General features: G+C 32.6%; 2 protein-coding genes across 2 annotated transcripts; one reads left to right on the top strand and one right to left on the bottom strand.

Moving 5' to 3' along the window:
* Window positions 1-4,013: 4,013 nt before the first annotated feature.
* Window positions 4,014-5,384, top strand: LOC105114904 (calmodulin-like protein 3). Its single transcript, XM_011011626.1, has one exon. It carries the CDS (start codon window positions 4,237-4,239, stop codon window positions 4,966-4,968), a length of 732 nt encoding a protein of 243 aa, XP_011009928.1. The 5' UTR covers window positions 4,014-4,236; the 3' UTR covers window positions 4,969-5,384.
* A 1,599-nt stretch (window positions 5,385-6,983) lies between these two features.
* Window positions 6,984-10,899, bottom strand: LOC105114903 (uncharacterized). Its single transcript, XM_011011625.1, has 5 exons — window positions 10,362-10,899; window positions 9,561-9,708; window positions 7,911-8,128; window positions 7,610-7,783; window positions 6,984-7,352 (listed from the first exon to the last, which is right to left on the bottom strand). Exons 1-5 carry the CDS (start codon window positions 10,590-10,592, stop codon window positions 7,266-7,268), a joined length of 858 nt encoding a protein of 285 aa, XP_011009927.1. The 5' UTR covers window positions 10,593-10,899; the 3' UTR covers window positions 6,984-7,265.
* Between the last annotated feature and the right edge of the window lie 2,156 nt (window positions 10,900-13,055).

Genomic DNA, 13,055 nt, shown 5'->3' with positions numbered 1-13,055 from the left:
AATAGACACAAAGAAAGTGTAGTCTCCTTGAATTATAAATAGATTAAGATATTATAGATAATAAAACTATTGAATATTATAGGACGAAAAAAGGTTTTTTTTTAATAATTCTTTGTAGTCTAACCATTTATTATTAAATACTAAGCATCCTTTTATTTTGGTCCTCAAAATCATTTAAAACTCTTATTTTATTTTATTTTTTAACATCAAGTTTACGGAATATTGAATTTATAATTTATTTTTAATAAAATTTTCTCAGTATCATAACTTTGATAATAAGTTTAGTAGGTTAATTAATCATATTAACTTGGGTCATTTTTTTTTTTATCATTTTTCTTAATTATTTTTTAAATTTTTTCTTCCAATATATATTGGATTAACTAGGAATTGGGTTTCATAGTTGTTTTTTTTTTAGATTTACCACGGTCTCATGATCTGGATCACGAGTTTTATAGGTTAGTTAGGTTTAATCAAGTTTTTTTAATCCTTTTTTAATATTATATATATATATATATATATTAATTTCATCTTTTAATATTGGGTTAATTGAGAATTATAATTTATAAATATTTTTTAATTTCTTTCCATGGAGTTATCCTAATTTCCAAACTCAAATTTGACAAGTTAACCCGGGTTAACTCATGTCTTTTTTTCCCCTGTTTTTATTGTTTTCAATTTAGTTCTTCAAAATTATGTTGATTAAAAAGTGAACTTCATAATATATTTTTTTTCTATAGAGTTATTATGACATAGGTCACAACTTAAGTTGGTTGACTTGGGTTTTTGGTCTTTTTTCTAGAGTTTTTTATCCTTTTTTTTTCAATTCTTAATAGGGGATGTGGTTGATTAACTCATGTGGTTTTTTATGTTCTTTTTAATTTTTTTAATTTGCATTCTTAGACTTTCAAAATGATTAAGAATTGAGTTTCATAATTTATTTTAATTTACTTTCTATGAGATTATCATGATTTTAATATTTAAGTTTATCATTTAAGCCTAGGTTGACTTGACTTGTTTATTTAGTTGAATTTTATTTTTAATTTTTAATTTTATCATTTAACATCGGGTTAATTGATAATTGAGTTTAATAAAAAAAATTATTTGTTTTCTATAGGGTTATCGAGTCTCATGACTGGGTAGCAAATTTAGCAGGTTAACCAGAATTGATCCGAGTTGATTTAATATATTATTATTTTAATATTTTAAAAAATATCATTTGTATATATCAAGTTGACCATGTTATATTAAATCAAACTTCATATCATTAAAAAATTCCTTTAAAAAACATATTAAAAGTACCTAAATATCTTTTTATGCCCAAAAAAAAATTCCTTTAAATTGTTGCCACAATTTTAAAAATTGAACCAAATAATTTATCAACTTAAAGTTCAATTGAGAAGATTGCAGATTTGTCCAGTGGTTGAAACTATGAAGCATCTTCTTGAATTTCTAAAGGCCTCTTTCGGCGTATCAAATTTTATGAAGGTGGACCTCTTAGTGTTACTTGGAAGTTGGAGGCCCTTGCTAGAACAAATGCTTTCTTGTATTGTTTTGATTTTTCATTTTTCCTAAATGAGATGCTATGGCCAGGTGAAATACTTATTTGTTCTTTCCTTTCTAAAACCTAAATAGCTTTTGGCTCATCATAATGCATGACCTTTTTTAAACAAAAAGAGAAAGTAATCGTCTCATTTGGTATCAAAATCACAAGTTTAATTTCTGAAGAAAAAAATCCAAAAAAAAAAAGGACCTCGAGTCTAAATTATTTAACTCCCATTTGATATCATCTAGGGCTGGGCCTGGTATGCACGAATGAAGCATGTAACAATATATAATGATTCATTAACTAGAGAAAATTGGTCTAGAAAGCCCAAGTTACTCCCCTCCATTCAAATTTCATGCACGTTTGTTTTTGTGGTAAAATGATGTTTTAAAATTTTTTAGTTTTTTTGAAGTTAATTTTAATTTTAATTTTTAGATTGTTTTGATATTAAAAATAAAATTTTAAAAATTATTTTAATATATTTTTAAATAAAAGATACTTTAAAAAATAATCATTGTACACTTTTACTCATTCCATTTTTTATTTATAAGGAACTCATGGCACATTCTTAATTATGTTTTTTCTTTGTCCCCTCGAGCTTAGCTTGTCAATTCTTTAATTAGAAAAAGGAGGAATCTCGAGGGAATTTCTTCAACCTTAGCTTAAATAGGCAACAAAAAGCTAGGTATCCGAGGCTGTAAATCGTGTAAATGTGCCCCATCATCCTCGTCACCAAGTACATTTACAATCGTGTATAAAAAATTATCTTTACGAGAAAAATTCAAAACGACAGTAATTTCGTGTTTAATAATAATAATAACAAATAATTTCTTGAGATCTAAATATTTTTCATGTTTAAAAAATCTTGGTCTCTTGGTATTAATATTACTCTACATTACAATAAAGAGATTTTAAAAAATAGCATAATTGTAAATTTATTTTTAATAAAATAACACGATTAAAAACTTATTTATAAAAATAATACAATTTATTGGGACACGCATGTGTCACAAAGTGAAAGATTGTATCACATGCATAACCTTATCAACCATTGTGTTATCTTCCCAAATAAATTTTAAATTATGTTATCTTACCAAGAATTTTATACAGTAAATCCTTAATATTGTTAATACAGTACTTTAGGGTACGGGCAAGATACAAAAATTATAACAAGACAAATGAAGAGAGTGTAATCTAAATGTTGTTTGTGCTGTCCTTTTCTTTTGCAGCAGACTTTATAGCATTTTGTTTTTTCCAAATTAAGTGAAGTTGATGCTAGCTGCTTCGATCTATTGTCAAACTGAAGATAAAAAGAAATTTATTATATGTGTTCCATCATGCAATGAACGTCTATCTATCTTTATCTTGCATCCTTTCCCAGCACTCAGCAGGGAAAGCATCCAGTTCCCTTTGCTTTCCATGGATAAATACAAGGAAAATTTGCAGTCCACTAAAACATCTTTCTTCGGATAGAGATATTGGAGTCTAAATAGTCAATCACGTGTTTACTCCCCTCCCCAGGTCAAATTTTGATTGAATGTAGAAAAAGTTGTTTGGATATTGTGTATTTTTTTTTTATAGGAAATTTTAGTTTAAATCATGAGAGAGGGAGAGAGATGAGTCTATGCAACTCCATATAACTTTATACTTTGATTAAAATAAATTAAAGATAATATTTTTTAATATTAAAATAATAATATATTATATTGACTTTGATAAACTTATGTTAATATATAAAGTATATAACTTAATAGAAAATAAATAAAAATAAATTATGAGGTATAATTCCTAATCGAATCAATTTCAAAATATAAAACTGAAAAAAAATAATTAAAAAATCATGAAATTTAACTCTTATTTAATTTGATATTAAATAATAAAATTAAAAAAATAATTAATTAAAAAATAAAAACTTGAGGTAATCGGACAAACCTACAATCTATGTTATGAGAATATAATAATTCAATAAAAAAATAAATTTAAAATCAAAAAATAAAAAAAATATTAATAAAAAAACAAAAAAAAAACAATTTATATAGTGATTTAAAAGAGATACAATAAAACCCCTAATCTTTTAGTTTATAGCTAATAATAGATAATGCATAAATGAAGTGTATGGTGTGCTAAAGTGGTAGCAAGTAGTAGTAGTTGGCATCGTAACTTTGCATCAAATCTTATGCTCCTAAAGAACATGAAGTATCAATGCTTACGTTGTGAGTTAGCTTCCAATCGTATAATCACCAAGTGCACAGATGATTCATACAACCACAATTGTGCATGGAACATGCCACACATTGAGATTGGGTCAGCAAATTACAGTCTCTATGCTATGATTGCCTTTATGACATATTCTAGTGGCATAAGCATTTCATTTTTTTTCCAACTTTTTATCCGATAGAAACTCAACAGGTGTCTCAACGAATTCCCAATAGCATAAAATTTCAATGCCACCAAGTTCTGATTAGCCAGTTTGTTTACTGTTATTGCAAATTACGCGGTTTGTGGGATCGAAAGCACACCAAACAACGCGTCTCTTCTTCAATACCCATGGCCTTTTTCAACTCCTGAGCTTGAACAAATCAAGACAAACCTGTTTACTCTTTGTCCATTTGCTCCTCCTCTTCTTTTTTTATTAGCCTTTTGTTCTTTGATTCCTGTTGTGTGTGAACAAGAAAACCAAACGAAAACAAGATATGATGATGATCATTACCATCTTCTTACTACTAGTTTTGTTCCTGGCTGGCCTCATTAACGTTTACTTCTATTTACCTTCCAAGAAATTGTACGCCTGGCTCCAATCCTTTGCCTCTAAAAACCCTGCAACAACTATCACTCCCCAAGTTTCTCACAAAGAAAGGAGTATTACTACTAGTAGTCTTAGTATCAGCAGTAGCAGCAGTAGTCCTAGTAGTAATAGTAGCAGTCCTGCTTACGACAAAGCTGAGCTAAAGAGCGTTTTTGCTACCTTTGACAAAAATGGAGATGGGTTTATAACAAAGCAAGAGTTGAGAGAGTCATTCAAGAACATAAGAATATTTATGACAGAGAAAGAAGTGGAAGAAATGGTGGTGAAAGTGGATACTAATGGAGATGGTTTGATAGATTTTGAAGAGTTTTGTATCCTGTGCAAGGCAATTGGGTTTCGAGATCAAGGAGGAGATGATGAGAAAGAAGGTCGACAAGATGGTGGAGAAGAGGATTTGAAGGAGGCTTTCGATGTTTTTGATAAAGATAAAGATGGGTTGATATCAGTTGAAGAGCTTGGTTTGATGTTGTGTTCTTTGGGGTTAAAGGAAGGTGGAAGAGTGGAGGATTGCAAGGAGATGATCAGGAAGGTCGATATGGATGGTGATGGGATGGTTAATTTTGATGAGTTTAAGACGATGATGATGAGAGGTGGAAGCAAGCTTGTTTCTGTCTTCTAAGCCACTCCTCCCTCAATACAAATTTTCTTCGTTTAATCACTTGTAAGATTTCTATATACTTGATCTTTGTTACCCATACAACGACAGAGAAATTTCAATGAAACAGGAGCTTATTCCTTGCCTATCAAACTTCTGAGTGTTCTGAGTTTAGAGGCAAGAGAACAGGCCATCTCTCTGATCTAATCTAACCTCAAGAGAATAAATCAAATTTGGCTAGAATACTTGTTGGTCTGTATTAATATCTGTAAGAAGATTTGAACTTGTTACTAGCTAGCTAGTCTGTATTTTGCTGTAGTAGCATGTACATAGATAAAAGCAGATCCTTTTCTTCTGTATGCTTAAGCCAAATTAAAGAAGTTTATGCATGCCATGTTCAGCTCTTTCAGAGTAAAGCAACTGAAATAATCTTCGCAACACTCTGTTAGCAAATTAAACTCTCTCTCTGATTGCTGAGTCATGTAAATGTATTATCTAGTCTTGCTTTTAATTTCTCCAAATAAAACCGAAAGGAAATCCCGACTGAACTGGCTGGAATCGATGGCATGCTTATGCATGTATCAAGCAGGAGCAGTATCGTTTTTCACTTAATATACAAACCAGGTTTTTCAAGAGACTGGAAAGCAAAGGTATAATTACTCTATACTTGGAACATGTTCTCCTCCTTTCCTTGCAGCAGTTTAGAAGATGCCAATCTTAAGACTTGTAGACAGATCAATCAGATAATGTAAAAAGGAGGGGAAAGAATCCAACCACGTTAGCCAAAACTAGGTAGGAAGGAACTAAAGATAGACTAAGACAACCAGCCTAAGTTACCTGCAACCAAATACAAGGGAATTACTCCATCCATACAAAAAGTACAGATCCAACAGAGGTGTTTTCCTGATAAAGTACTGAAGAAAGCAACATACGAGCAGTGGGGAAAATGAAAACTTTGCGTCTGTGAAAACAGAGGTCCCAATTCCACAAAGGCGCCAAGGCTGAAGTTTCTGGGTGCTTATTGTGGTGGCATGAATAAGCATGGAACCCACTGGAAAAAGCACTCTTAACTTCTTTCCTAATTCAACCATTTAATACGAGACTTTCAGCCTCTTCTCTCTTTTCTTTTTTGGACAACTATTAAAGCATTCCTACGCAGGATGGCTAATAATAAGAGGTTCTAGCCGTTACCCTTTAACACGAGACTTTTTTTTTTTTTTATTTACGTGAGGTGTCCGGGCAGCTTGCGCGCACCACGACTAATCCCCACGGTCCACTGAATATCCTGCAAACCCAATAAGCATGTAAAGCACCGCGGGGGTGACAGGCGTGCACGCTAGGACTCGAACCCAGGTGCAGTGAAAGAAGACAAGCCCCACCGCTAGGCCAAGCCCTAGTTTGCTTTAACACGAGACTCTTAATAACAAAAGTGATAACAACCGATTCGTAACTTATGGGAACAGGTTGAAATTTCCAAAAATTATCGCTGGCATTTTGTATAGTTACAAAACCATATGTTACTAGATGTTAAGCTGCATCTAAGAAATCTATCCATATATCAGGAATTTGGGATAAGTAATCTTAGCTAACATAAACGGTTCCATGGTTCTGATAAGGAAGAAGCTGTTTGCTTTCTAGGTTGCTTACCGAGCCGGTTCCAGATGCACCGTAGCTATCTATGAATTTATGATAGAACATAGCTCGCTTTACCTTAAGGCTGGGAACATAAAGCGTGACATCAACTTCATAGAAGGGCTGAGCAGCTCCCAAGGATGAACTTTCATCAACTGGGAATCCTAGACTCACCTAACCAAATTACCCAATCACATCAGATGAAGATTCTACATGGACAATGAATTATAAGTTTTTTCGCATTGTAATGGTCGATTTGCGTGGCAGCCGCCCTTCCGCCCTGCAAAGGCCAATCACAATTGTTTTTTCTCAAATCAACGTTGTTGTGGCGTAGAATGACGCAGGTAGGTGCCAAATAAGAGAAAATATAATGTCATTCAGCCGCCCTGCAAATGCCCTGTTTCATAGGTGCAAATCAATACCAATCATATACATATATAAATTATTATTGATAAATCTGGTCATGCAATATAAAACCACAAGCATTTCTGCCTGACATAATTCATTCCAAGGACCGATAGCTCCATGAATTTCAAGCTACATTTGTCTTTTGATCATGGCGTACCCTTCGGACATTTAAAGAAAAAAAAAAACCGTGCAGTCAAGCTCCATATGATAGCTCATACTAGCACTGCCTTGAGATCCTGGCCTACTTGCTTATATTTTATCCACAGAGCCATAGAAGTTTATTAGAAGACATCCGGGTGGAAACGTCCTGGGATTGAGTTGCTTTGTTGAGCCTGCTTCAGATGCAACGTCAATGCATAGTTGTTTACCTGGCAGAGCATTACATAACAAACAAGGTCAGAAAATTGGAAAGCAGCAATGGAATTTTTTTAAAACGAGGGCAGTAGCACAGAATATCATCACAGATAGCTCTGTTGTTAACATGGAAAGGGAAGTGTGAAAATTCCACCAAAATGCTAAATCATGCAAATATTTCATGGGTTAACTAACATGGAAAGGGAAGAAGTGTGAAAATTCCACCACAATGCTAAATCATGCAAATATTTCATGGGTTAATGAGCTCAACCTCCAAGGTTCTCAACTGATCCTGGTATTGGGACACCAATTGCTTCAGCTGCTGCAACTCCTGGCTACTTTCTTCAAACTCTTTTTGACGCTCGTGCTGAATAGATACAGCTCGCTTGAGAATTGTATTTTCCTGAATCAATGCTTGCATTTGTTCCTTCAACATCATGTTTTCCTAATGCAATGGAAGACAAGCAGAAAAAACTCTCAAAACAAACCCAACAAGAATATCTCATCTATAGAAGTCGCTGAACACAGGCAGGGAATATGGAAAGAAAACACTGATAGAAGCAATAAAACACCTGGTGAAAGCTTTTGGCTGCCTCTGCTCCTGCACGCGTACAAATGGACTTCTCAAGAGCTTCTAGTGCTCTTGAAGCACGTGCTCTGGCATCATCAATATTGGAGGCACTCATCATTTCTCTAACAAAAAGCTCTACCCACTCCATACCATCCATTGATAGGAGTGCTGATGCTGAAGGATCTTCAGAAGGAGCCTCAGCATCTGATGGTGCCAACCCTACAACAAAATATTGCTTTCCATCAAGCCACCATCAATGCCAAAAAAAGACCAACATCGCAAGGCCCATATTCTTGATCCATAAAGTAAAAATTATTATTTTACTTTTATCTTTCTGAATTGGAACAGTGGTTCACATGCTTATAATGTTTCATTCAATTGGTTATTCACAGGATTGATGTGACATAGACAAGCATGAAGAGGAAAGCCATAGTATAATACGTGTGTGTGCTCAGATGAAAACCATAACCATGACTAGCTGACTGCTAATCTTTGTTTGATCAAACTAAAGGACATTTAAATCCACCACCTTAGCTTTCCTTCTAATTACAAATGGATGTCAACAACAATTCAAGAGAAGTATATTTGAAGAAATTTCCAACGATTTAACATGCTACATGCAGTTTATTCTGTTATGAAAACACATGTTCATTCCCTTTGATCACATGGATTTTCTTGCATGGGCTTTATTCTTCTGATGATCAAAAGAAGGATATACACATACCTAGGAGAATGAGAATCACCACAAATAGCAAAAGTCTGACACATACTATAAATCCACTGGAAAATGAGACTATCTTTCCCTGCTATTAAAACATGACATGTATATAAGGAGATAAGGCCTTGTGGCCAGCTAATATGCAGCCAGTTATTAGTAGTGTTAATTTTAGCACACACAACCATCCAAAATTCTAACTAACAAAACAATTTGTTGTAGCATAATTCTCTAAAGAGTCAAGAGACCACCTCTTGTTTTTCACAAATCATGCTACAGCTCCAACAACTCATTCCTTTCAACTCATAATGAGTTAAGGGACCAACTCTTGCAGCCTTCATATAGTCAACTTCTTGTTTTTATTTTCACTCCTTCCCCCTCTGTCAATACCCCTCCTATCTAACTGTTATGATTACACTAAAGATCTGTGATACCACAGACCATTTCCTCTATAAACATCGACACATCATTCTCCTTAGCTTTTTCCTATGTCAAATTTAATGATCACTCTCTCAGTTAATTAGTTTGGCAAGTATTCCATATTCAACAACTGAACATGGGTTAACGTGCAACCAGTTGATTAATCAAACATGTTGATTAAAGCCATGGTCAATAAACTATCTACACCTCGTTCCATAAACTCTGAATAGCAGTTCAACATTATCAATGCATCCAACTAATCCTAAGCATACAGGTCCGCCACATGACTTTGAACTGGTAGCATTTTATAAATCTCCATCAATACTGGTTTCTGTAGAAAAAGAAACTAAAAGAGTCTGCAGGGGATGCACCTAGATGCAAAATCATAGAGTAAAACTATCGTCTTAGGATTGCCATCATTATGTTCCAAACATGTAGCAAAATCCTCTCAGCCAATCCAAGGCAAGCTCAAAACTTTCACGAAATATTTTATACCAAAAAGTTTCCCAAGTGTACCTTGTGGTGGAACATTAGCCTTGTCCATTACATCAGACTTAACTGCAGCTGCGCTGAAATTTTCAACAGATGCTAAACGAAGCTCATTCAAACTTCTGATAGCTGAATCCAAATCGTCGCCACATTCTTCAAGCACTTTCTCAAGAAGCTAGAATGGTAAAGAGTAAGAAAAGTCAGCAAAATACCCATAACAGATGTATCACTGAAATCCAATAAGCAATCATTACAGCCGAACCATCTGATTTCTTAAAAAAAAATGACCCTCTCACACGGAAAATAGTAGAACAAATTGCATACAGTATATCATCGACAATTAAGCATTACTGTTATTAATATAAACAAATAACATCCAACGAAAATTGCTTTCATTTTGATTAAAACACCAGTAAATCAGCCACAAAACAAGCTCATTTTAATCGGAAACTGATACGGGTACACATCCACCTTCATTCACAACTCACTCCAAACAAGACCAAAACCATTTTTAACATACCATAACAAAAACAACAATCAAAATCAATTCTTTATAAATTCCCAGAACTTTCTATCATGAATTACAGTATAAAAATGGTTTAATCAGATGGATCCACAAAACCATAAAAACAAACACTTTCTCATGTCCCGCTATTAGAAGAATTGATTGATTATCATTTCCAATCTCCCAAACACTTTAATTAGATGAATTCACAATCCAAATTAAACAAAAACCCAACCAATCAACTATTAAATTACAAAGATTCAATCAGCAATAAAAAATTAATCAATCATTTTGTGTTTTGTTATAAAACAAAAGGAGCAAACCTGCTTGTCCATATCAGGGAAAATGGCGGCGAGTTGTTCGACAAAAGCCGAAGAAGAGGAGGAAGAAGAAGAGAAATTAAAGGAGGCCGGGCTGGAAGCAATGGTATTCGATCTGGGAGGAGAGAAACGAACAGGAGAAGAAGAAGAACAACGGATTCTTTTTGACACAGGCGGGCTAGTAACTGTCAATTCTTCAAAGAAAGATCTCTTCCCGCACACTATTGCAGACATAGTGTTCTTTCCTCCTAATCAAAACTAAAAAAAGAAATCTCCCCTTCTCTCTCTATATATATCTATCTATCTACTCCAACCACTGATTTCTTGCTTATACAGCACCAAATTTCAATCAAATCCTCAAAATTGAGACCGGTTTCGATGAATTCGATTGATCCCGATCTCTAATTTTTTTATTGAGGGTTTGATTGATCGATTTTGGGGATTCGATGGTAATTAGGGTTTCTCTTCTTTTATCTACCTAATCTGCATCTGTTTGTCTTTTCATGACTGCTGCTTCGTATTTCATGGCGAAAGCCAAAGGTGGAAGGTGACGTGTTTTTTGGGTTAGTTTATTAAAAAAAAAAAAAAAAAAGGAAAGGGTAACCTTCATTGTTACCCCTGTAGTTCATAAATATTCTATTTCTACCCTTATATTTTGGATTTCATAATGTTACCCTTCTACCTTCCTAAAGGCATTGTTCTTGTCATTAAATAACTTTGAAGTTAACTTTTGATTTTTTTTCTTAAGGTATTTAATTTTCTTATGAGATATTATTTTTTTTATCATGTATATGTAAGGAAAAACATTTATAGTCTAAAAGAGTTTTTTAATGAGTTTTTTTCTTAAGGTATTTAATTTTCTCATGAGATATTATTTTTTATAATGGATATATAAGGAAAAAAAATCATAGTCTAAAAGAGTTCTTGAAAGTCAAACTCCAAGATGATGTGATTAAGGATGAGGAATAAAAAACAAAATATTGATGTGATATTTAAGAGGAAATTATGAGAGTAAAATAATGAGAAATGAAATTAATAACATAAAGTCATTTTTGCTGTAATTATTCCAAAGTGATAAGAAAAGGGGGAGATTAAGTTGAGTAATTATTCCAAATTTTCGAATATTAGGGAGTTAACATTGAGTAATTGTAAACTAAGAGGGTAGGAGTGCAGACGTGGATGAATTTACAAAGGCAGATAAGTTTGGGTAAAGGGCAGACATACGCAAGGGATATGAGGAGACGAGGGAGAAGGTAACGTGGCCTTTTTTCATTGGTCTTTCTTCAGATTTATGGCACTGCTGGGTAGAGTAAAATACCAGACATTACTAATTACGCCGGTTTGATGATGTGGTTAGATCTGTGTTTTGAATTATTTTTAATTAAAATAATATGAAATTGATTATTTTTAATTTTTTTATAGTTTTAAATTACTGATATATATATATATATATATGTTTTTAAAAAATATATTTATCTTATTACTAAACACATAGTATTAAGGTATTTAAGTGAAAATAAATTATTTGAAAAAAAAAATTAGTGTTTCAAAAATTTATTTGTTTTAAAAAATATTTTTTGTTATTTTTTAATAATTTTAATATATTAATATTAAGAAAAATATCTTAATATATTTTCACGCAGTTTTATCGTGGGCCCGTGGAGCAAAGATTAATCTGTTCCCTTAATGGTATTCTAAGGTGGGCCGAGCAATTATCTGGGATGAGCCTGCAAGAGCCCGCAACGTATCTTGAATCGTGCCTCGAGGCTCGAGTCCGTATCCATTTCTAATTGGGTAAGGACTTCAAGATTCAGACAGACTTCGGCCATAAGAGGCCACCTTCAGGCACAGAGCATTCTGAATGTTTTTGGGCATTTCACGATCTAGTTTGGTCTGGGCAGCAGTCTTTTTATTTTTATCTAGTCCTACAAGTTTAATTGTTCTAATTAGTCTTCGTGTATCAATCATTTTTATACTTATCTATCTGTTATGCCCATCCAAATAAATAAAAATACTTTCACTTCAAAAACTCAAACCTAACAAAATTCATTCAAAAAACATGAAAAAATAAATTTTAACACCACTTGATTATTCTTTTTTTAAATAAAAAAATTAGATGGGCTTTTAGTTTTTGAAATGAGGATATTTCATTAGTTGGATGAAAATATCTAATAAAATCATAAATTAAAATATGACTTCAAATGTAAAGACAAATTAAAGCGACCAGGCTTCTAGAATACATTACATACTAAGTTCACTTATTGAATTGCGCTAGCTTTTTTTTACAAAAAAAAAAAAATCGAATTTTCCTTGCCCGGTATTGTACTATGCATGAGGTGGACAGCCTCATTCACGTGATTGGTTTTTTAAAAGTTTATATGTGACCATCTCTTTTGGATTAAAAAAATTATTATAAAAACTCTTCTATCTAAATTTCACTTTCTTCGCATATTTTTATAAATAACACTTTACATTGATATTAAATAATAAATTAATACATAAATAAAATACAGAGAATATAAACTTTTATTAAACATATAAATTGTAGAATAAAAAATACAATTTATAAAAATATAAATAAAAAATGAATTCAAATCAAACTATAAAAGAGTTTTTGTGATCATCCCTTAAAAAAAAAGTATATTGATAAAAAACTTCACCTCCTTGTATATTTTTTTTTCTTATTTTTTTGGGAAT

The sequence above is a fragment of the Populus euphratica genome, unplaced genomic scaffold (genome assembly GCF_000495115.2).
Source record: "Populus euphratica unplaced genomic scaffold, PopEup_1.0 scaffold936.1, whole genome shotgun sequence".
Taxonomy (NCBI): Eukaryota; Viridiplantae; Streptophyta; class Magnoliopsida; order Malpighiales; family Salicaceae; genus Populus; species Populus euphratica.
Note: the sequence above shows the minus strand (reverse complement) of the source record. Positions and strands in the feature narration are given on the sequence as shown.

Excerpts from the sequence above, each read along its gene's own strand:
- LOC105114904 (XM_011011626.1), top strand. The coding sequence starts at position 4,237 with ATGATGATGATCATTACCATCTTCTTACTACTAGTTTTGTTCCTGGCT.
- LOC105114903 (XM_011011625.1), bottom strand. The coding sequence starts at position 10,592 with ATGTCTGCAATAGTGTGCGGGAAGAGATCTTTCTTTGAAGAATTGACA. Across the intron at positions 8,129-9,560 it reads GGCTAATGTTCCACCACAAG|GGTTGGCACCATCAGATGCT; the intron begins GTACACTTGGGA and ends ATTTTGTTGTAG. Across the intron at positions 7,784-7,910 it reads CAGCCAAAAGCTTTCACCAG|GAAAACATGATGTTGAAGGA; the intron begins GTGTTTTATTGC and ends CCATTGCATTAG.